The sequence below is a fragment of the Gopherus evgoodei genome, chromosome 3 (assembly GCF_007399415.2).
Source record: "Gopherus evgoodei ecotype Sinaloan lineage chromosome 3, rGopEvg1_v1.p, whole genome shotgun sequence".
Classification (NCBI taxonomy): Eukaryota; Metazoa; Chordata; order Testudines; family Testudinidae; genus Gopherus; species Gopherus evgoodei.
The window spans coordinates 123,097,017-123,122,986 of record NC_044324.1 but is presented as its reverse complement, the minus strand read 5'-3'; the positions used below and the strand labels follow the sequence as shown (position 1 = coordinate 123,122,986).

At 40.9% G+C, this 25,970-nt stretch overlaps 1 protein-coding gene across 1 annotated transcript in view; it reads right to left on the bottom strand.

Annotated features, from left to right (window-relative positions):
- The window catches only part of SASH1 (SAM and SH3 domain containing 1), a 178,009-nt gene extending 152,871 nt beyond the window's left edge, over positions 1-25,138 (bottom strand). Inside the window, 1 exon segment of the mRNA XM_030556531.1 lies at positions 24,211-25,138. Coding sequence (XP_030412391.1) covers positions 24,211-24,306 — 96 coding nt within the window. The 5' untranslated portion in view covers positions 24,307-25,138.
- Positions 25,139-25,970: the final 832 nt, after the last annotated feature.

Sequence of the window (25,970 nt, the reverse complement as noted above, 5' to 3'; positions counted from 1 at the left end):
CCTTTGTAATATGTCCTAGTTTCCATTTTTATATGACTCCTTAGGGCATCTTCATAACCACTTCTGGTGGGGCCACAGCCCATGCCTGAACCAAGAGACAAGGAATAGAACAGTAAGTGGGAGGAGAGACACGTCAGCCTGCCTGTTAAAAAAAGAATATGTGGAAATGGTAGAAAGGAAAGAGTTCCTCTTCTGAAACGCTTCACATTCAAGCCCAGGCTAAAGGCCTACTTTGGACCTTCACAGCCTAAGACAAAATATATCCATTTCAGTGCCTGAAACACAGAACTACTGTGTGGAAAGCATGGTAAACATTAGCAGCTTATTTTTGGCATTTAGTTCTCAACAGGGAAGGCTACCAAAAATGCATGGCATATTAGCTTGCATTTCCCCAATACCTTTGGTTTTGGATACTGTAAGAAGTGTATACATGAAGAGTTGGATTTGGGCCATAGTAAATAGGGCTGTTCCAGAAAATAGCGGTGGAATAAAAACATCTGTATGATTGAAGCTGAAGGGAAAACATATTTGTTCCTGATAGAGTACACTCAGAAATTATTCAACAGCACTCCTCCTTGTGAAAAATATAACCACAGAGCTCCTTCCCAGGTCAGGGACAACTGAGCTTACCTGCTGCATAATAAAACTCAGGGATGTTCAGGCTGTTCTGGGACAACTTTAAACAGCTCACCAATTGCTTTTAAACATTTCCCTTATTAATTCACACACGCTTGTTAAACTTGCTTACTCAGGTCATTTCCTCCCCTTTCTTTTGTTCTTTTTCCTGTCCCCATTTCAGCTTGTGCAAGCCTCCCCATGCAACTGGCCAAATATTCTATTGCATTGCAAAAGAGATCAGTAGATGAATACAGACTCTGTGCATTCATTGGAGAGAGAGCCAATATGTTCCACCTTCCTGTATAATTTTTTAAAATCATCAGATTTAAAATAGACAACTTTTCTCAAAATGGAACCATTAATCTGTGTTTATCTCTGTACCCATGGCTTTGTAATTGCTTTTGCTATGGTATGTCACATACCTGGTCGTGATATGTATCTGAAAATATTGCAGGGCTGCGTAATAACAACACTGTTGATCCACTCACCTGCACTCTGCCCAGCAATCCATTTTCACTGGGATTACGACCGACATCCCAAGCCTGAGAGCAGCTTCAAAACAGCAGCCATTTAAAAACAAATACAACAACCAGATAGAGAAATGTTTCCTTCTTTCCCCAAGGCTCAGGATGGGCTATATTCCATCCTATACCAGAGACATTTTATCTTATACCTAACAATCTCACAGTTTCAAAGTCTGTGATTTTCTGAATCTTCACAGTTACTAAGGTGAACAACACAGAAAGAAGAAGTGCTCTGTATAGCTCAAAAGCAAGTCTCTCTCACCAACGGAAGTTGGTCCAATAAAAGATATTCTCTCACTCACCTTGTCTCTTCAAGACAGAAAAGTGCAGCCAGTGGGGACCTAGCACTTGCCCCTCTAGTCCTGGAATGGCCTACAATATTGAACTTTAAAGTCATGACATTTTTATATCATGAAAATCTATTTTAGGTTATGTTTTGATATTGTCATGACTTCCCCTTGGCTCCTGTACAGTTGGAGTCAGATAACAAAGGACATGACATAGCTCCCATTGAGTCACAGGGAGTTTTTTTATTAATTTTGCTGGCATTGGAATTTGGCCCTTAGACACCTGTCTTCAACAGATAGAGGTACAAAGACAGTCTCAACAATTTTCCTAAAAGTTTTTCTGTAACATGTACCATATATGGAATACGTGATAGTTTATAGTCATAAAACAATTCATTTGAGAGGACCTATACATTTCACTAGGGGCTTTGACACTAGAGTAATGCAGCCATTCTGAACTCATGCTGTTAAAAACTTTATACTGAACCACATTACTATGTATTCTCTCTGCTTGTAGTTTATGATGCCTCATTATATAAATATATTAAAAAGAATACTTCATGGAGAACATAGACAATGGGAAGCAAAGTTCCTTAGCATCATCTTTCTCCCTCAGTTTTCACTGTAAAGAACATATATATTTGCCAAGAATATATAACAAGGAATCTTTGTAGATCCACCCTAAACATGTTGTTTGTTTGTTACTTGTAGATTAAAAACATCTTGAAGTGACATTGCTAGGATCTTTCACTCTGCATGCAGCACAGTGTAGTGTAGTAATGGAAACCTGATGTTCATCTAGGTCAAAATTAAGTCAGCTGAAAAGTCCACATGTTCATCCCTGGCCTTTGGTATCAGAATTACCAGAATCATTCATTTTTCTAACATCCTTAAAAAGTGGGAATTTATCCCAATTATAACCAGCTCTTTCATGTGCCCATGTATCTTAAAAATCAACATCATATGAGAACACTTAAAAGTCAATCAAATGATCCCATGAAGTCAATCTTGTACCAATGTTTTTGATGTTTATTTGGAAGGCCACTACCCCGGCCTCTTTCAAATCCCATCTCAAGACTGTTGCCTTCTGTGATGCCTACAAAGAGTCACCCCATCAACAACAGCTAATCAAGAACTGCTCATTATATCTAGGTTTTAAAAAAAAGAAAAAAAGTTAAGATGGTTTGGAACCCATCAAGCCAAGTACTGTACCTGTCTTCACTCTCCCCTCCTTTTGCTGAAGACATTCACCTGAGTCTTGCCTCTAAATTAAATTGTAAACTCTTGGGGCAGGAATTGCAGCTATGTGTTGGCATAACGTGTAACATTATGGGGCTCTTGTCTTGAATGGAGCCTTTAGACATGCTTCCAATAGAAACAAACAACAAACAACAACAACAACAACAACACTAATTAAGGATTTACACGCACATAATCTAAAAATATCCTTGGGATGTCATCTCACTAAAAATCTTGAAGATGAAAAAAGTTGCTCAAGCTGTTTTCTACTGGTGGGCCAGGATCATGAAGCATAATAGGAGCTATGGTGTGGGCACATTTCTTGAGCCAACGTCTAATGAAGGAGACTTGAGTGAATGCCAAACGTGTCAAGCAGAGGAAGGAACCAGTACTAATCTCACTGTATAGACAACATTTACAACAAAGACAAAACATCAATGGAAGGTTCACTAACAACTCACTCTCTTTGTATCAGTTTTTCCATTAGTTACATAGCACTGCAGAATATGATATTCTTATGTGGTGCTAAAGTCTCCAACATGCACATGCACTAGCAATCACAGCAGAAGAGATTGAAGGAAACAAGAGTAAAGACATGCAAGAATAAATTTATTCTTAGAATTTTACGAAATTGAAGAAAAAAAACTTAAGTTTAAGAACAACACAATAATGAGTGGGCCACCGTACCCCAAAAAACTGACTGGACCTTTAAGCACCCAGCATATGAGATTCAACGGCATAGTAAAGCAAAAGCCCAAATTAAAAACACAGCAAAAAACTTTTGCCATCTTTACAGCCGTGAGTTATTACAAAAGGGTGTAGTCTATCCCCTGGTTTGTCTTGAATACTAAAAATCTGCAAGGGGCACTTCCCTAGTCCAGAATATACTCATGAAATATAGTAAAACAATGAATTAAAAATCAATGAATCCAGCGCCACTGGAATCCTATTTATTACTCATCCTGCTGTAAGAAATCTAGGAAAGAGTTTCTGTTTCAACAAAAACTGGCAGAAAATAGCTGCAAAATAAGGATTTCATTACAAACAATATTTGGGAGGTATCTCCAAGATATACAGAGTTTGTCTTATTTTGAGAATACGGAGTAATTTTTAATTTTTCCACTAGTTTTATAGTTCAGTTGTCTAACAAATGCCAGGCACCATGGGGCTGAGTTCCCTCAGCAGAACCTGGAGCTAGTCGGTTCAGCCTTCACGCAGCTTAATGATCCTAGCTGCGCAGCGGCAGAAAATCGCTTGAGCCACCAGCCAGCCTGACTGGCTCAAAGGAGACAAAAGAGCTGTACTTAAGCTCAGCTGAAGATCACTGTCTGCTCAGTGCCTACACTCGCAGGTTCAATAATTGCTCCTGTGGCTGCCTTGTTCCCAGCCATGCTTCTGTTTTCCCCCACTCTGCTCTTGCCCTGGTCCCGCTCCAGTTAACACCAGCCCTACTCCCTTGCCCAGCTTGTCCCCGGCTGCAAAAGCTGGCTCTGATTATTGACTCAGACTCTTGGGCTTGATTCCTGACTCCAGTTTTGGCCTATGGCTCTCAACTCTGGGGTCTAATCACTAGGCAAGATTCCTGCTCTAACCACTAGACCAGACTGCCCATGTGCCAGTCCTGACAACAAATCTGGCTTTCATATGCATGCAGTGTCCTGAATGCCACCAAGTCAATCTACTGGCATTTTAGCGTTCTACTGCTATCCAGGATTTTGCTCTAATCCTGCCATTACTGTATTTTAATGATCAATTACCGTATCAAAATCATGAACAGTAATGTAATTGACTAAGTGAGATTTGTATTAGTAAATCAGATCATCTTTATTTACAGCATCTAATGTCTTGTGGAGTCATCCTAAACTCCTGACAATAAAACCATTTTAGCACCCTACACCATCACACATTTTATCAATCACGCTCATAGTTTAAGTGAGAAAGTTTTATATGCACAAAAATCAATTATATAAATGTGTATACATATATCATAATCATAGTTACAAACACACACAAGATTGAAACAGTAACTGAGGGTCTAGTTAACTAATTCTCTACCCACTTTAGGGTCCCCAGTTCTTTCAGACCTGAGAAAAAATTACTTCAAAATCTTCAACGGTTTATGAGATTCTAAGAATCCAATACATTGTAAGCTCTTTGGGGCAGGGACTGTCTTTGTTCTGTGTTTGTAAAACACCTAGCACAATGAGGTCCTGGTCTGTGGTTAGGGCTCCCATGCAGGATGGTAATACAAGTAGGTAATGAATAACTACTGCTTGTTACGGTGTTGGAGGATGCATTGGCAGGCTCAGCTACTCTTTCCACAGCACTATATCCATGACCCTGATTGTCAACAGATGTGCAGGCTCATGTGGTTGGGAAAAGACCCTACATGTAAATAGTTCTTTGGTCTACATAAAAGTGATACTGGAGTGTCTCTCACCACTCTAAAATTTTGTTCACAGAGCATGTCTACTAGCACTCTGCATTCAGAAATGTGATTTGCTTTCCCAAAATTCTGGTGGCTAGTTATGGAAATTTGTTGTCTTCGTTATAGTGCCCAGTGGTACAGTGTAGTGTGAGCTCAGGAGACATTTTGATGAATGCACATAAACACACACAGGGAAATAAATGCAGTGGTGGACGAGGGAAAACAAGCAGGCATACATTTTAATTGTTTCCTCTGAAGCTTTGCCATAGCTTTAACCATTGCTGCTAGAGTTCAGTAGTTTGGGTATCTGGAAGACACATCCAAAGCATTGCGCACCTTGAATTCCTGCCTGCACTCTTATGGTTCCTGATAGTTATTATTTCCTTTTCTGGTAAGTAATTGAATATGGCAGAAATCCATTTTCCCCCCCTCATCTAATCTTACCAGCAGGAAAAAGGTTTCCTGTAACCTAAACCGAGTCAGACTCCTTTTTAGTGCAGTAACTGAGGGGACAGACATGAACTGTGTATCAGAGCCCTGGTGGGTACAGCTCACCGGATTGCACATCGGGTTCCTGAGGAAATCCCCCCGCTACAAAATGGGGTGTCACTGCCCAAAGGATGTAAACAATAGCGTTCTGTTTTGTCTTTCAGCTCAGCAGGCTGGACCTCGGCCTGAAAATTTCTGGCAGCAATGAAGCAAAAAGGCAATGTTACAGTGTGGCAAGCAGAACAAAACGTACTATTTTAAGAAAACTGAAAACAATTACAAGGGTGAACATAGTGGAACCAAATACCTATAGTACTCTATATAGCACCTTTTGCTATAGAGGTGCTCTACAAACTTCAAGCAAGAACATTACAGGGTTTTGCACTAGTACCATCACCATAGTATCTGAGTGTCTCCCACACAATAAGATTGGAAAAACAAGGTCTTGAGTAGACTGTCTTCTCCTTTCCCTCATCAAGGGGTCTTTGCTTGGAATAAGTTTTTCAGGGAGCAAAGAGGGAGGTAAGAGTTAATGTATTCCAAATGTGGTAGAAAGACACTCTCTCTCTCAATGCCCCTATGAGGTAAGTATTCTGACAGTATTTATGCATGAGGAAACAACAGCAATTAGGGGTTAGTTTAAGTCTCAGAAACCACAATGAATGAGTGGCAGAGACAGGAACAAAACCTGGGCATTCTGAATCCCAGTCACTCCAAACCTTCCTTGTCTTATCAACACAGAATAGGAATGCAGATGTACAGAAATGGTTAGATCCTCAATGGAAGCTTTTGGGTGCTGAGAACTTTTGAAGATCTTAACACTGCACTTAGGTGCCTAAATGGAAGGTACTGGATGCTGACCTCTTCAGAAAATCTGACCCAAAGCATTTTTGTTTGGTAGTGGCATAGAATAACTTTTAGTACTGTTATCTGTATATTGCTTATGCCATTCTGCTCTGCACTCCATTCATTGAAGAAAAAAATATTAAAAACCAGAAAAAGACTGGCTATATACTGAAGTACTTTATCACTGCTTCAATACTAGACTCATTTCATCACTGCAGCAGCGGTAGCAATTACTATGACCCATCTTTTGTAGCTAGACAAATTAGGTGAATAAAAAACTATGCACAAACTTCATGGTACGGGACTAGGGTTTTTTATTGTCGTAACTAAGCACTGTAAAGCCTGTGTTTGAAGAGCATTTTATTTAGGAGCAATAATGTACTGTTATGAGGGGTTTCAGTTCATTTAATTAAACTGACTACAATTATACCCCAGTGTGTCTTAAAACTGCAAGAATCTATTTAAATATTATTTAGATACATATCTCTTAAGCACCAGAGACTCTACAGGGTTTCATGTTTATATCAATTAGAGATATCGACTCAGTAATAAAAGCTCTTTTGCGTGTCATCTTATAATCCTTTCGACTCTGGGATCTGGTACATGCATTCACTTGTTCACCGTTATCTGTGTATAGCAAAGATGTGGTTTTAGATTCCTACATGTCCATATCTCGTCGACATTGCCGAAGTGCTTGGTGATTAGGCTAAATGGGCTCCCAACTAAGAAAAGTGTCTCTGCTCACCAGCAGAAGTGAATCCTATGTAGTCTGCTCTTGAGTAACTGCAGGCTTACTATATCTCACAGAGGCTACATACAGGCGATTCTCTGATGAGGAATGAACATGCACAAGATTCCTACTGGTGCTTCTCCAGTAATGTACAACAGCCTTGTTTCACAGAACCTAAGCATGTTTACATCCCCTAGACTTTCCCCAGCTATACCACACTGACAGCCATAAACTGCCTATCCTAAGCATGTGCCAGGTCATACTCTCAGAGCATTCTTGTTTCAATCTTACTCTTACAGCTCACATCCATATTAGTCAACAATTGTCAACCAATACTCAGTATTTGTCTTTAAATGCACATAAAATAAGACACCAGCAATGGGCCATGCAGGTGTTATTTCCTCTCCTAGTATCTCTGCTTGGTATTCCATGCCTGCAATGGTGCTTTTTCTGCCCTTAACTTCGCTCCCAAGTTCAGTATTTCTGGAGTCACCCTTGACTCCCAACTATTTTCCTCCCACATATTCCTTGTCTGTACATGTACAATCAGCAGCATCTCTGGAACTTTGCTGAAATTTGTCTTCCAGTTGGCATCACCTCTTCCAAAATCCTTAGTCATCCCTTAGTCATCTCCTGTCACGAGCGTTGCAATTTTCGATTCTATGATCCTCCTAACTTCCTGCCCCTAAAGTTTAGACGCTACATTTCAAAAAGTCGGGAATATTTTTCACTTTCCTCACCACAGAAATCCTTCATCCTCTAGACAATGAGTCCCTCTCTACATTATCCCTTAAGCCTTCCCATTCTCTCTCTACATGAAGGTAGCGAGACATGAGTCTGTGGAATAGTCTCCCAAAAAGCCCCGTGCCCAAGTCAGTTAAAACTGGACAAGGCAATGGAAACCACAAAGTAGTGAACAGTTCTAAATATGTAGGACACATCCTTTTTATAGTATCAGAGGGGTAGCCGTGTTAGTCTGGATCTGTAAAAGCAGCAAAGAATCCTGTGGCACCTTATAGACTAACAGACGTTTTGGAGCATGAGCTTTCGTGGGTGAATACCCACTTCCTCAGATGCATGTAATGGAAATTTCCAGGGGCAAGTATATATATGCTAGCAAGCAAGCTAGAGATAACGAGGTCAGTTCAATCAGGGAGGATGAGGCCCTGTTCTAGCAGTTGAGGTGTGAAAACCAAGAGAGGAGAAACTGGTTCTGTAGTTGGCAAGCCATTCACAGTCTTTGTTCAATCCTGAGCTGATGGTGTCAAATTTTCAGATGAACTGAAGCTCAGCAGTTTCTCTTTGAAGTCTCCGCCTGAAGTTTTTTTGCTGCAGGATGGCCACCTTAAGGTCTGCTATAGTGTGGCCAGGGAGGTTGAAGTGCTCTCCTACAGGTTTTTGTATATTGCCATTCCTAATGTCTGATTTGTGTCCATTTGATGACAATATATATCTCCAGATCAGTGGCACCGCTATGGGCACCCGCATGGCCCCACATATGCCAATATCTTTACGGCCGACCTGGAACGACGCTGCCTCAGCTCTCACCCACTCACGCCCCTTCTCTACCTATGCTACATTGATGACATCATCATCTGGACCCATGGGAAGGAGACTCTGGAAAAATTCCACCATGATTTCAACAGCTTCCACCCCACCATCAACCTCAGCCTGGACCAATCTACACGGGAGGTCCACTTTCTCGACACCACGGTGCAAATAAGTGATGGTCACATTAACACCACCCTATATCGAAAACCTACCGACCGCTATGCCTACCTTCATGCCTCCAGCTTCCATCCCGGACACATCACACGATCCATTGTCTACAGCCAAGCACTGAGGTACAACCGCATCTGCTCTAACCCCTCAGACAGAGACCAACACCTACAAAATCTCCACCAAGCATTCTCAAAACTACAATACACGCACGAGGAAATAAGGAAACAGATCAACAGAGCCAGACGTGTACCCAGAAGCCTCCGACTGCAAGACAAACCCAAGAAAGAAACCAACAGGACTCCACTGGCCATCACATACAGCCCCCAGCTAAAACCCCTCCAACGCATCATCAAGGATCTACAACCCATCCTAGACAATGATCCCACACTTTCACAGGCCTTGGGTGGCAGGCCAGTCCTTGCCCACAGACAACCTGCCAACCTGAAACATATTCTCACCAGTAACTGCACACCGCACCATAATAACTTTAGCTCAGGAACCAATCCATGCAACTAACCTCGATGCCAACTCTGCCAACATATCTACACCAGTGACACCATCACAGGACCTAACCAGATCAGCCACACTATCACTGGTTCATTCACCTGCACATCCACCAATGTAATATATGCCATCATATGCCAGCAATGCCCCTCTGCTATGTACATCGGCCAAACTGGACAGTCTCTACAGAAAAGGATAATGGACACAAATCAGACATTAGGAATGGCAATATACAAAAACCTGTAGGAGAGCACTTCAACCTCCCTGGCCACACTATAGCAGACCTTAAGGTGGCCATCCTGCAGCAAAAAAACTTCAGGAGGAGACTTCAAAGAGAAACTGCTGAGCTTCAGTTCATCTGAAAATTTGACACCATCAGCTCAGGACTGAACAAAGACTGTGAATGGCTTGCCAACTACAGAACCAGTTTCTCCTCTCTTGGTTTTTACACCTCAACTGCTAGAACAGGGCCTCATCCTCCCTGATTGAACTGACCTCGTTATTTCTAGCTTGCTTGCTAGCATACATATACTTGCCCCTGGAAATTTCCACTACATGCATCTGAGGAAGTGGGTATTCACCCAGGAAAGCTCATGCTCCAAAACGTCAGTTAGTCTATAAGGTGCCACAGGATCCTTTTTTCACTCTCATTACTTTAACATACAAGTAACTAACTAACTAACTATCTATACAACACTTTGTAATATTTTTAAGGAAGGCTAGCAGATAAAATTAAAATACCTGTGTGTGTTCTGAATACATTTAAAATGAGGATTAAAAGCCATAAGTAAACTGGCAAAGATTACTTGAAAAACTAGTATAAAATCCTGATGAAAACATGACATTCAAATCCTGACCATTGTCAGTTTTCTTCAGCCCTGCTAATAAGGGACCTCTTAGATTAATCCTCCCAACCCCTGCACCAATCAAATCCAGCAATAGCCCAGAGTTAGTGACCACATGTTCAGAGCACCGAACATCTAGACATGTGGAAGCTCCCATTTTCCACTATGCAGCAAATACACAGATGCGCATGGTAGGAGTCCAGTGCCTCCTTGTATGAGTCAATATTTTGATTAGGTCTTTGACCTAATTTTCTTAGTTTAGCTCCTTGAATCCAGATGAAATCATGCAGTGCTTAGGTTTGGAGAACACTTGAAGAGCAATTTCTGGACTACTGGCAGACTTATGTGTGCAGGCGCAGCCCCTCCACCCACCCCACCCCATACACAGCTAGAAAAAAAAAATCAATACACTGTTGGAGCTGTGCTGAGGAAGCATTAATAAATTTCTTTGAGGTGCCATGTTTTGATTCCCCCAAACCCACTACAAATCACAATTTGCCACTTTAATGTATTAAGTACCACGGTGAGGGGCATGCCAAAAAGATTCATCATCACAGAGGTCAGATAAGGTGATAGTAAATGAGCAGGGTGGAGAACAGAGGAAGTTATAAAAAGACTGAGATCTCCTTTTTGCAGAAAGAGATGCATCTGTACATTCCCTGGGGGAAAAAAAAATGAAAGTCTTCCCAGAATACCTGAAAGCAGTGAATGAACATGGGACACTATACAAAAAAGTACCATGAAAAATGCAGGATAATCCACCTGTTTTCATCCATCAATTTTATTTTAATGATACATAGCAATGTAAATAATTCTACACAAACACACAATTGTTGACTGCGCAACTTGAGTAAATGAGACGGAATTCCAGGGAGTTGCTGTTTTCTTCCAATGGGGAAAATATGAACTCTGAGAAACTTTAGGGAAGTGCAATATGCAGAAACATGCAGAAGCCGTCCAAAGAATTTGACAGTTATGGGGATCCTGAATTTGCCCAGCGAACATGGAGTCTTCCCTTATTCAACCCTCTCTCTGGTATTAATTACTGGGAGGGAGGGGGAAAATTAGGAAACCACTATTCCTGAAACTCAACTTTTAGGTTAAAATCTAGCAGTGAGGTCTGTGCGCACAGAACTCATTGCAGTATTGGGGCCTAAGCTGCAATCTTTGCCATCAGAAAAGCAACATTTGTCAGGGGATTTAATAGCTTACTAATGGCCTGCTCCTGCTCCCATTAAAGTCAATGGCAAAACTCCAACTGATTTCAATGAAAGCAGGATTAGCCACTTTAACAGCTGTAGTGAGGACTGAGATGCTTCTAAGAAAAAAAGACCTGACCTGCAGCCCAAAGAAGAAATGTGGCCCAAGGAATCAGGAAATGCAGCCCTATTGTGGGACAATGTCTCTCTGTAACCAGTAGGCGACGATAAAATTGATAACTGTAGATTTTCACTCTTGTGGATGAACTCATGCAGCCCCTATCCTTACGCAAATAAGAGCAAATACAATGGTTGTGTGCATTTATTTTTTCATTTTAACAATTATAAAAGAGTATATGCAAATCAGCTGGAGAGCTAATTTGCAATTTGCCAACATGGCTCTTAGGGCACAGGTAGGCATACCCATACTAGCATTAATCTAGCTAGCCAAGTAACAATAGTAGTGAAGACATGGAAGAATGCACTTCAGCGCAGGCTAACAACCTGAATACATACCTTGACAGGCTTGTACTGGGAGCTAACCCATGCTGCCATGTCTACTCTGCTATTGTTAAATGTGTTAACTAGATTAAAGCTAGCACAGGTATGCCTACCCACACACTACAATCACACAATCACTTGCAGTGTGGACATACTCTCAGTGTCAGACACTGAAATCCTTGCTCCACTGCTCACCAATTATGATGTTTTTCGTTATTCCCAGTGTGCTAGCTGACCACTGGAATCCGACTGCTTGCTTTGTCAAGAACTTCTTTAAACACCAACAGTCTAGTACAGGTGCTGTAGTGCATAGCTGCTTCTATTATTTGGTTCTGAAATAGAGGATGGCCTCTTCTGGGTCATTGCTCTGATAAAACACCGCCTGACATGAAAGTGGGAAGGTTCCCCCCGGCACCCTTCTTTCTGTATTGTTTTCTACAATGATAGTGACTGAACAGCAGCCTTTTCACCTGATGAATTTATGTTGTAGCCTTAGTTATGTATTAATGCAAATGAGTTACAATTATGTCATGGAGGTCATGGAATCCATGACATTTTCTGCCCAAGGCTGGAGCTCTCAGCAGCCCCTCCCCCACTCCTCCCCTGCAGCTCCCAGCCTCCACCCTGGTATGGGGACCCTGCAGCTGCCTAGCCGCAATGGAGAACCCCTCTGAAGCTGTCCAGCCATGGTGGACTCCCTGGAGCATGGGGACCCCGGAGCTCCCACTCCCCGCAGCAAGAGTGGGTGCTGAATCTGCCTCTCCATTTTGTCTGGGATATTTCTAGCGACAAAAAAAAAAAAAAGGTAGTCTTATACAGAATCCATCCTGACTACTGTAAAGAAATACAGAAATCAAGCCAGGATGTTTCTCTCATCCTAGCACAGTGAACTCATTTGTAATTGCCACCCAGCTATACTGCCTTTGATTTCTACCTTATGTGTAAGAATATGTAATCTAGTATCCCTAAATATATTATAAATGTCTGATTTCCCTAATATATACTCCCCCCCATACATAATTCTTAAAGTAGACAAAATCACAGAGCTTTTGATATGCAAACATACGGTTATATGTAAAATCCACTTTCCACTTCTGCTTTCAGTTCCTAGGACTGAACTTTATATTACTGGTGCTACAGCATCCCCAGCTGAGATTTCCTTTCTCAGTTATCCAGAGCTGAGAATTAGTAGCCCTCAGAGCACAACTTATAGATCTATCTATTCAGTCATATTGTCAGATCCTTCTCAGCATTGAATAAAAGTAAAAGGAAGACTGCAGGCACTAAATCTAGAGGGGAGCAGTATATCTGAGAACTCAAAAGGGAAATTCTTACAATTTGTACATATTAATTTTAGGGCTGTGACTCATGCACAAGTGTGGCTTATGGAATGCAATCATAACTTTCAAATAAGGACAAAAATGTGAAATGCACTGAAAGATAACTGGACCTGCTTCACAGTTACACAGATGCTCCTTTACACATCTCTAACAGTGTATTTACACACACTTTAAGGACTCTTAGACACTGCCAGAGTGGTGTAAAGGGGGCCATAGTTTAAATCAAGCCAAAATTTCTCTCTGGGAGAACAGTGGAATTAAACCAGATTTACATTGCTGTAAATGAAAGCAGAACTTCCTCACTGTTTTGAGAGCAAGTTCCTCTTGGAAGTCATTGGAATGCTAAGGACCACAAAAGCTTAACGCCCGTGTATTTCAGATCACCACACAACAAAACCCTGGCAATACTATACGATTAGGGAAGCACATGAACTTATGAAGAGATGACAAAAGGATATTTCTTTTCGTTTAAAGTCTATGGGCCAAATGCTCTGCTCATGTAAATGAAATCAGTTCCACTGACTAATGGAAATTCACTCATTTATGCCAGCAGAAATTGGCCCTATATCTATTGTTTCCCCCGCCCTCTGTTTCTATGGCACCCATTTCACTGCCCAAAGCATCTTCAGCTGCAAAAAAGAGGGTTAGGAATGTTCCGCCAATCAAAAGACCTTATTAGTGGAACATTCTTTCATACTATGTAATATTTAAACAAATACAGGATTGCCCTCTTGGGATTCTGGTGATAAACCACTAAGAGACCTCCTGTGGTACTGTAACAGAACCGTTAAATATATTACCTTTATTATGCATTACATTGTTATGTATGCATTCTTTTTTCCCCCTCTCTTCTCATCTTCCCCCCCAAAATATGTGGCTTTATAACTATCTTAGGTCCTGCTCCTGTAAAGTGATGCTCACAAGCAGATCCTTATGCTGACAGGGAGCTTCAGAGAAGTCAAAAGTATGTAAGGAACAGCAAAATCTAATGTGTCTGTAGCAGAAGCAGGCTTGAAACAGATTTTTTTATCCAGATTCCAAACCCTTTCTAAATACCATGGCTGTTAGGATCCAGAGTTTTGATTCCTGATCCATGTTTGCTTTTTAGGTATGATGGGTACTGAAAAAAAAACAAAAACACTTATAATAAATGATTGTTTTATATCTAAGCTTTTGATTTAGCTTCAAAACAACAGAGATCTAATATTCTTATCACCTATGTCTAAAAAATGTGTTTTTCAGGAGGTTAAAAACAATATTAAGTCTTGGTTTTTACCTCTCAGATAGTTCAAACACCTTATCCAGCAGATATTGAAACTATTTATTATCAAAACACCAGTTATTTTATATCAATTTGAATTAAAATACAAAATTAGCGTGTAGTTTGAAACATCACGTTAACAGCTGAGAAAGGCTTTAACTATTATCATAAATGAAACCAAGGAAAATATTCCACTCAAACCCCAAGAATATTCAACTAAACACAATATGTACTCATCAGGGCCAACATCACACACTTTACAATCACAGCATGTGCCTTCTTTCTATTTTGAGTGGTTGGCTGAAATTTCAATAGTTTACATTTTTATTTAAAATAGGTTTATTAAAATAAACTCTGCTGTTAAATGGTACTACCAGTAGAACAGGGACTGCCACAACTTAGTTTTTTAGCTCGCAAAGACAATACACTTGCCTAGATATTTCCCCAGCGGAGACCATGCTTTTATCACAGAAGTATTGTCCTTAGAGAGATCTGTGCATAGTAAAACCAAACAGAGCAATTCTCTTGTGTGTGTTCCATCATGAGAAATGTGAGACTAGGATCCAAATATCCCTGACGCTGCACCTGAATAAATTAACTTCTGCTGCCTTCTCCTCCTCTCACCACACCACCAGAGACATTTAATAAATGGAAACTGACCAAATTTTTGAGTCTCACTCATTCAATTGTGAGAAGGAAAAAAATCTGCCTAATTTTATGTGAAAATGGATATTATGATAAACAATTCTATATAATAAATGTCATTACTCATCTGCTACGTAAGCCTGTCAAACTGTAATTAATATATAACAGTCCTGAGACCAAATTTACTCACAAATTATTTACATAATGATAATGGAAAGGATGGGGAGGGAGAGATCTCATACTGCTACACTGGGAGTGTTGGAGAGGGTAAAAAGTGGCACCTATCCAGGGCCAAACTTTCCCCCCAGCATTTATCGGCCTAAAACTGCGTAAGCAGAGTCAGGATGAGCTCTGCCCTGACATCTGGTGGTGAATTGTGGCAAGTTGTGGAAAAGAACTTCAGGGGCTGGTTTTGTTTCTATAGGTACACCCACCCCACCTAGCATGAGCCCACAGCCGCCCAAATGGTCACTTTGGCTGCTGTGGGATTCCCAGTTTCTCTGTTATTGGGGCAGGAAGAATAAAGTGTTGTTACCCTGATTATGTGAATCAAGGCCAGTGGAACTGTTTTATGACAGAGGGTCTCATCATCAACTAAGTAGCACTCGCTAGACATAGGTTCCAAAAGCCAGTGAATTGAGAGAGACTGGGGACAGGTATTGTACCTGATGATATGGGTCCCTTTTAAGGGCCTGAAAAACCAATTGCACCTCTCCCTCTTTCCACTGTTGAATAGCAGAGCTAATTTTGATTCCATTAAGAGTCTAGTTATAGGCTGCTGTACTGAATTCACTTTGGGCCAATGGTGCACCAGCACTGGCGCTCCCCTACCACAAGTTGAAATAATTAAGAGCTAAAATTACAGAGTGATGTGTTAACTAGTGGGAGACCCTGAAGATATATTGCTTAGCAGCTGGCAGAATGGAGTAGTTCGTGGGACGGCTGGAGCGGCCAATGGGACAGTGAGTGGAGTGGAGAGGCTCACGGTGAAGGCTGTAGCAGAACCCCACGGAGACGCAGAGCAGTCAGCCTTGGACCACGTAAGGTGCCCCTTAACAACCCGCAGGCCCCTTCTCCTTCCACCCCCCCTTTCCACCCAGGCTGGATGGGGGGGTGTTAAACTCTGCAGATAAACTTTTGAACTCTGGGGCTGCACTGACTAGGGACAGAGAATTTTGGGGTGTTGGACTTATGGGACTTTAGGGTGATCTTTTGGATGGTTGGACTTAAGACCCTGAGGGGAAAAGGACAGTGCCAAACTTATTTGAGGGTAGGTCTTTTGCTCATGGTTTGTGTTATGAATCCTGTTTGTGGTGTTTCCCCAACATAATGCCACATTGTTTCCCTCCTTTATTATAAGGATTTTGCTACATTCAGACTCTGTGCTTGCGAGAGGGGAAGTATTGCCTCCTAGAGGCGCCAGGGGGTGGTATGTAACTGTCCCAGGTCACTGGGTGGGGGCTCAATCCAGTTTTGCACTGCGTTATTGAAACGCAACCCACAGATGCTGAACCCGGCCCTTGTTGCTGCCAACTCAGACGGGCAGAAGGGTTACAACTGTATAGAGGAGACCCTTCCACTGCAGGGAAAAGGACTCACACAGTGGTTCCCCTCCCCCACAGCCATATGGCCTTTGGGAAAGAATTTGCAGTGAGGAGCCAGACAGAGACTGAAGCTGGCAAGGCAGCAGAGGCTTAAGCAGTGACCAACAGACACTGAAATATTCTCTACAGTTTGACTGGACTGTCTTTGCCTTGTGCTGATTGGCTGCTGATGCCAACCCCCAATCTCAGTCTCTTCACCTTAGTTTTACTCCACATCTGCCCCTTGTACCTTCCTACCACCTCTCTTCTCACCTGCTCCATCCCCCTTTCTCTGCTCTCTCATCCTCTCTTTCCATTTAGCTGAGCCTCTAAACATCCCCCCCAAACAAATAAATAATTGAACTGATGTGACATCACTCTGCTTGCATGTTAAAACCCTTTGCCCCATTCTTTGTCTATCCTTTCTCTTTAGATTGTAAGATTTTTGGGACAGGGATTGTCTATTACACTGTATTTGTACAGTGCCTACCACTCAGTTAATCCCTAGGCATTACTGTAATAAATATGATTAATCATAATTGAGCCATCACAGAAAGTTCTTTGCTCTGAGATCAAGCAGAATTTTCCAAGGCTGTGTTATTTAACCAAGAGGCCCTGACCTCTCAACATCTAAATACCTTTTATGCATTACAAAAAAATTCCTTTAAAAACAGTTATTTTCAAAAATATGTAAAGCTATTTTAAACCCGATGCACCAAATACCAGATCATTTTTCATATTCACAAATGCAAAAACAGCATACAGAATGGGCAGATTCTGACAGTCTGCTTTATCCATTGCATTTGGTATAATTTAGAGACAGCTGAATTGGTTGGTGTTAAATATGTTGAAAAAATTAAGGGAGATGAAACCATGTGTGTCAATTCTCATAATGGTGCATTTTCATAGCCAAGTGACAGGAACTTGAAAATGGGAATTTATAACCTTAACAGGATGGCTTATCTCTTGAAAACAGCTATTTCAGCTGTGCAATTCAACATACAGCTATATAATTTCCCTACTTTTATTTCTCTGCAAGTCTGAAAAACCAGTTCTTTGGCAGGAGCCAGGCCTGACCCCTCTTATCAAGCTTTAGTCTCCAGGATCTCACAGATAACACAGATATCTCCATCAAACTTCAATGTATGGGACCTGACATGCAAGAAAAAAGTCTCTATCAGATGTTCTCTCTGAACTGTCTCTCTTCAGAGAAGGATTAGTGTTGGTGGAGGTAAACTTTTATGAGATGAGAAAGGAGACTGGATGGGTAGGCCAAAAAAAAAAAAAAAAAAAGCTTATCTGTAATCAGTCACCATCTATGTCAAGGCTGATTCCCTGCTCTGGCACTTCGAGTGCAGAAGGTGGGGGGCTGCAAGGATTATAAAAATTAATACTGGCCACTCCAGGCTTATATTAAACTCCCAAGGTTGCAGCTTTTCTGTGAACTTGGATGGGTAGATGTTGCCAACACCCAAGTGCAAAAACCCCTTTGAGGACTCAGGAAGGCTCACTTGGAAATTCATTCCTGTGGGGTACCCTCAAGCCCTTTCACGTCCCCTCCGGGGAAATGCTGAGAAAGAAAAACAAAGGAAATCAGCTGTTGCCACCAGCTAATTAAACAACATGTGCACAAAATTCTTAGGACACAAAAATCCAGTCCTGTTCCTAAAAAAGGTAAATTTTATTAAAAACGAAAATAAAAAAAAATATACCTGGAAACTCAGGCTATTGCTAGATTTAAGGATTAAGCATCAAGAATAACTGTCTTGAGGTGCAGTTTAAAGGTTACAAGCAAAACAAAAGCATTTGGGGTTAGCACAGAGAAGTCCACAAGCCATAAAGAAATAAAGAAATTAAACCTAATCACATCTTCCTAGACATTTCCTGATCTACTTACATATCTGGGGATTTAAATGAGTAGTTTCTAGGTATGATCTGATGATTTTTTATAACTGGCCCAAAGCTTCTTACAGCATTGCTGCTCTGCTCCCTCTTTCCAGAGAATAGCCAGAGACAGACAAAGAGGAAGTTTTTTTCAATTTTAAAAAGTTCTAGCCTTCCCATTGGCTCTTCTGGTCAGGTGCCCACTCCTTTCCTTTTACCTATGCAGGGAAACTTTTTTACCCTTTACAGGTAAAGCAAGTAGAGAATAACTACTAAGAGGGATTTTACAGCTCTCTGGCTGGCTGGGTGTCCATAAAAAGGAGATATTCCACCCCTTTCATTTACCAGAGTCCATTTCAATTCATTTATATGAAAAATTATATTCTAATCCAACAGTCATGTTCTGCAAGATAGCAAAACCATATATGTCCCCCCTCAAAAGATATGTCAGGTCTGTTTTGTTCATCCTTGGCACCTGTGATTTGCTTTAAAAACTCACTCTAAAGTAGCTGCGGTAATGAAAACACTTTGCATCCAAGGATCTTACAGCAATATATAAAGGCAATTAAGTAGTAGTTTCCCCAGATGGGGAAAACAAGCCTAGAGATTATAGCACCTTGTTTTCAAAAGTGTTCTCTACTTTTCGGTTCATCTGTTTTTGAGTGTTGAATTTGAGACATCCTGGGGTCTTATTTTCAGAAGTGCTGGGCACCTGCAATTCCAGTTGAAGTCAGTAGCCTCGGTGTCTTAAGTTAGGCCCCCCAAAATTGAGGCACGCCAAGTAGTAGACTTTTTTGAAATATTAGCCTAAATTTGCATGCCCTGTTTAAAGTCATGGCAAGCCAGTGACAGAGTCAGGAACAGAATCCAGAGAGCAGATCTCCAGCTGGGATAAATTATCATTGATGGACCTATGATAAATTACACTAGCTAAGGATTTGCACTCAGGCCTTCTGACTCCCAGGACCTTTGGTTTAACAACACTGGACTCCTTTATTTACAATTGACTGGATAATACTAATGTAATTAGAAATAACAGTAGCCAAAGAATTATCTGACGGGCTTCTCTCTAATGTTTAAAGATCTTTATTACTACTTTGATTAAGAGATTAAACCTAACTGTTGAAAACTGCATGGAGCATTGTACTAAGAGCCGAGATTATGCATGCAAATGGCAGAGTTCCAGATGCAAATATAAGCTGATTTTATGCCCCTCAATACAGATAAACTGTTCTCTTTAGCTGGCAACTGTTCACTAACTATAAAATGCTCTGGATAGAAATTAAGTGTCTTTGCCCAACACTTATCATTGATTCGCCAGACTTGAAACCAGGAACTTGCTAACACTTTGAAACAACGAACTGAAAGGTCATCTAGTTTCATTGTAGCTCATACAGGAACCTCTGTATCCTTTGCTAAGATCTTGTTCTTTCAACAGGAAGAGTCCTAAGTGAGCCATAGCCTTGTCTTTGAATTAAATCCTTGCTCCACTGAAATTGATGGAAGTTTCAGCATTGGAATCAGTGGGGCCAGGATTTTACCCAACATATCCACTACAGCAGCAGTACCCTAAGGGAAGAAACCTACTTGTAACACAAAGAATTATGCTGCTTTAGGATACTATCTTCTTCACTATATCAATGCCATTAGGCCCTGCCCTAAAAGTACAGCTATAAAATGATCAAATCTATACACTTACCTGTGCAGTATCACTAACTTTGACATCAGATCAAAGGCCTCACTGACAAACACATTCAGGATCTGACCAACAAGGTGGATTTGCACTACCAAGTCAGTCTTTTGTTCAGTTTGCTCTCACTACACAGTATGTTTGATTCAAACACTATACACCTTGGAACAGTTCCCTAAAATGGTGCTGCACACAGCAACACAGAGCATTTCCATGGTATCGACACATCACTCATTGCAATCTCTCTCTGAAAATACCGCATGAATTCCACACCATCAATTGCTGGTTTGAGACTTTGAACTATTAATTAGCCAGTGCTTTCCAACATGAGTATGTCTAAAATTAAGCATGAAGCTTTCAACTATAATTATGTTATCTAGTGCGTTGCATTAACATCATAAACTGCTCCAAAGTGTTAATACTACAAATGCTACTATCATTAGAGTAACTGCAATAAGGAAGAGAGGGAGGGACTGTCACTTCACTTCTCCATCTCACTACTTGAGACCTCTCTCTCTGACGAAGTGGGTATTCACCCACGAAAGCTCATGCTCCAAAAGTCTGTTAGTCTATAAGATGCCACAGGACTCTTTGCTGCTTTCTCTCTAGCTCACTTTTCCCACAGTATATTCTCGATCTCCCCCCAAATCTGTATCAATTCCACACTCTCTTTTCTAACTGAACTCCAGTTGTAACTAGCAGCATTAGTTACACTAATGCACATCCACTCAGTCAGTTTGGACATTTTAAACGGCAATCTAATTGCCAGGGGACTATACCTACAGTCAAAGACCAGGTCAAGAGATGAGGGCTCTCTCTCCTAGGTAATGCCCAGGTGAGCACCAACCCCCACTCAGCTGCTGAAAAAGGGACACTTCTGACTAAGACACTGCCCGAGACCCTGTTTGCGGATCTGGCTCTCCTACTGACGTCCTCAAGTAAATGTCTGATACATTTAAAACCCTCCCAACTGCTTGTGGCTGCAGGAAAGAAGGAGGAGCGCCCCACCTTCTCTCTGTTCCCTTCCTGTCCTAATGCCTTCTGGCTGCTGCATGGGTGTGTGGGTCACTGACATTTTAACTTCTCCATAGTCTTGGGGCTGCTGTGATGCAGATGTCTCCACTACTCTACTCCTTTCTTAGCTTTCAGGCTGTTGCAAGGGCAGTTGCTTAGCTATTCTACTACTATACTAATCTCTATTTTGGAGTCCTCCTTTCCAGTGAATTGGTTTAGTGCCTGCGTCTACTATAGCTCATAGCTTTCCCCTAGCAGCAGAATGAAACTGACAAAACTCCAGTAAGTATGTACTCTGTTCCACTTGCTAAAAGTATGAGCAACAACAGAAGCACTGGAGTCTGTAGACTCAGGAGGACAACAGTGAATCAGTTTATGCTCAGTTCATATTCATATTTAGAATGTTTACTTTGCAACAATAGGGGCTAGAAACTTATTGTTTAAAATAAAATCTTAAATTCTGCAGAAAATTGAAGGTCTTCATTCAGGAAAGCTTTTTTTTTTTCCTTCCCCACATTTGAGTATATTTTCAAGACCCAGTGCAAGGACTTATTTTAAAGTATTTGCAAACCTGTTTATAATATACGGAGCACCAGCAGGAATAGAGTTATGCTGGGTAACTAATGTGGCTAATGCAAACACCAGCTTACTTAGTTATCAAGTATCTCTTTCCCGCCATGTGGACTTATAATATAGACATTTTGTTTTAGATTAGTTTTTCTATGAAAAAAATAAGAGGGCTCTATTAACCATGAAGGAAAATAGGATGTGCAGCCAGAACAAACCTGTCCACAACTTGACATCACCCCAAATGATTCGATCTGAGAAAATCATAACTTTTCCCCTATTAAAATTCACCATGCTGTATGGTAGGCTTGGCCACCTTCTAAACCCTTCTCTAAGACATCCAATAACCCTTTGCTTTCAGTAAATGCAGAACTGAAACCTGCCAGAAAGAAAGAGAAAGGAGCTGTTCATAAAGTACCAACTGTGTACTCCCTACCCAAACTGGGAAAATTGACTCCGCTTTCATTCATACACTGAAGTCATTAACAGAGAAATAGTGTATGGAGCCAGGTGCTACTAAACTGATTTGCCATTTGAATGAGGATTTCTTTGGGGAAAGGAAATAAGGAGGTATTCTTTAAACATCACCTTTAGAATTAATACATTTCATATGGAAAAGTCCTGTAGCATAGCAAATAAGTTTTTCTTACACTCTAAAAAGCTTTAGACTAGAACCCTATTGGTTTTTTATCCCTATTAAGTTCTAGAGAACTTTTCATAAGGAATTTGTCATGATATTCCTAGATGCTTATGGTGAATGATTAAAAAACCCAATATTCTTTGTGGTTATTTGCTTTCAACATTCAGTATAGAGGGTTCTACTGTTAATTACCAGGTTCCTATATTTACAGAAATTTGCCAGCGATGAACTTGTACATAACATTACTATTTGGTACTTACTAAGTGGCAATTGTCTAGGGTAATTATCACCTGTCACCTAAAATAAATATTATTCTAGCAGTGTAAGTAACAATAATAAAAAGTGAGAGAGTCCTGTGGCACTCTCTCAGACTAACAGACGTATTGGAGCACAAGCCCACTTCCAGACTACAAAGAAAATTACAGAATAAATGACACACTGATAGCCCACCTCTCTCTAGAAGTAGTCCAGAAATAGCGGTTAAAGTAATTAAATTCAGAGCATGTACAGTGTAGCTGTAGAATTTTGATCTACTGTAGCTGTTGAATAATTGAACCTCGGGGAGGGAGGAGAGGACACCAATGTAAGAAGAATGGTAGAAAGAAATATTTCACTCACTGCATACTTCATAAACAACTGTCTTATTTTAATAATTAAAAATTAACATTTCAAGAATCAAAACACGGCATCCAGGATTATTCCTTGCAGCAATTACTCCTTACTCTAAGCAGCAATTTCTAAAGTACAACTTTGTTCCAACCCTACAGTAGTTTACAGAGTGTGCTGTGTTACTTATTCACTGAATACCACACACTGCAAATTTCTATTAAAAAAAAATCTAGCTCCTCAGAGTTAAACCAAGTTTGACATGGTGAGAACTGAAACTCATACAGAGTTTTTAGAAGTTTCAATAGTTGAACCTAGTCCCAATTACTTATATTGTTAAATATGATACAGACCAATATAAAACAATAAGTTCTTCAACCAAACTGAAAAGGCATTTTGCTAGACATGGAACGCAAAATCTGTGTTAAATAATTGTGAATTGCAAAGCAACTCTTAAAATGGTGCTCAGTATTATGTTCTTGGAGATAATATATTCACAAAATGCCAATTGCTAAAGATGAAAAGAGAAAAGATGAAAATTATTGCTAACTATATTCCAAAATTGTGATAATGGTCATCCAAGAAACAGTTTCTCTCAGCATGTAAATTTTTCAGGGATAGAAAAAATAAAAGCTAATCCACAAAATTTCTAAAGGCAAAAATCAAACAGGATGGTGAAGCCGGATATTATAACAAACAACAACAACAACACTACTGTTCAATTTACCAGATAAAATTTGCAGCAGGTACTGTACAAAGTGCAATGTATCTGTAAGGGTTTACCACATGTGCACAACCCTGAAAAAAAACTCACTCATCTCTGATGATTCAACAAGAAAATGGTTACTTTACAAGAAGATCCAACTAAATTTTTATTCCACATTTTTCAAGCAATCCCACAAATTTCCCTTCTTAGTTTTGCAGCACACTTTTTTTAAATAAACAGCGCAACAGAATAGCTGCTTTGAGTACAATACATAGCGATTCAGATCTCCCATCTTCTTTCTTATTTCCCTTTCCTTTCGCCTAGTAGCCCCCAGCAACTCACCAGTATTCCCATTACATCTGTCCACAGTTTGGAGAATGCATCAGACATCATGCTGTCTGGCTGGGGTTCGGGGCAGGCTGCTTGTTCCTCCTCCATGACTAGATGGATTCCCTGCCTCAGCAGAGCTTAATACTGGTTCCCAACAACAACTTTCTGTCAAAGGGATGACTCTTCAACACACCACACACCAACAACAAACACTTCCCCAGTCCTTCTGAACAGCTTCACGATGCCTTCTCATCTGATCTCTGCTACCAGCCAAATCACTGCTTCCCAAAAGAAAGCTTCAAGGACAATGGAGAAAAAAATCTCCAGGTCAGATGCCAGATCCTGCTCAGTCATTAGAGCTTTCCCCTAGGGTCTGTTCTCTCTTAGCTGATGGAGCCAGGAGCTGTGCACAGCTGACATTCCTTCCAAAACTTTTCTGGTAGAGCTGCAGCAACAGGGTAGCAGAAGGTAAGTCTGCGCCAGTTTCACCGCGGGGGTTCTCGTAAGCTTAAAAGCAAATGATTCATTGCAAAATCTTCCTTCCAACAAACAGACACACATCCATCTAAAAGCGAGTCCCTCAGAAAGTCAGCTTGTAAGGCACTGCTAGCAGAATAGGTGCCTATGGTTTCTTTTCAGCGCGTAGATAACTTTCTAGTACCCCTTCCTTCCAAATGAGCTCTCCCAGTTTCACCACTGCTCACGCCCCCAGCTAAAGAAAGCTTTTAGCAACAAAAGGTACTCTGATGTCAGGCTCTTTGCATGGAAATGAGCCACAGGCAGGAGAAAAAATCGACTGTTTGAAAGAGCAGCCTCTGGGGTACACAAGTTTCGAGTCACCAAAGCAAGTCACTTAAAACATTCTCCGTGACATACAGGAAGGAACCTAAAGCAGCTTCCACACTAGCCCAGCCTCGCCAGGACTTCGCGTCCCCGGGATCCCCACCTTTTCCAGGGACGCCAGCCTATCTCCGCCTTTCTCGTTTCAGAAAAACAAGCGCTGGAAACTTGGTCCGCCCCGAGGCTGAGCGCGAGGGTTGTTTTATCCTGTTCGGGGTGTGTGTGTGGTTTGCTATTGCGCTTTTCTCTCACGCAGACACATTCACAGCTTGGGAACCATTCGGCATCTGACGAGGCAAAATGATGAACTGAGAGGAACAGTGACTTTTATTTTAAAGTGTAAAAAACTTTTGTAAAAATTGCAACCTTTCGCTGCCATAGGGACGCTACCATGTGGATTATGTTATTGCTAAATATTTCCAGCAACAGATATTTTTAGTTGACTATTAGACCCCCACTATTTTTCTTTTTCAAAAGGAGCGATCTGTCATTGATTAGGTTTTATAAGGCGAGCTTCCCTGAGGGCAAGGTTATGGAAATATTTCCTTGCCTTCTGTTTCGTATTTAGTTTTGTTTTTTTCCCATAGGATGATGAACTGCAATAACCAACAATTACATATGGCGCCCTCTCTTTTGGGGAAGTGGTTGATTGTACATGCACTTAAATACATTTGTTTGTGAAAGGGTAGTCAATAAAATCATGACAAATTAATAGGACTTTAGGATATAATGTAAACTGATATAACCTGAATTCAGATATAATTTGCTAAAGCAGCATTGGGGGGGTATACTGCTGCACATTTCCGCGGATAAAAGCAAGTTTGATATAAGGGGTTTCATCTATAATATGGTAAGATTTCTTGGCTCTGGAGGACAGCGCTGTATTGGGGTAGAGGTGTACTTCTAGAGAAATAGCTGTCTGAGTGATAGAA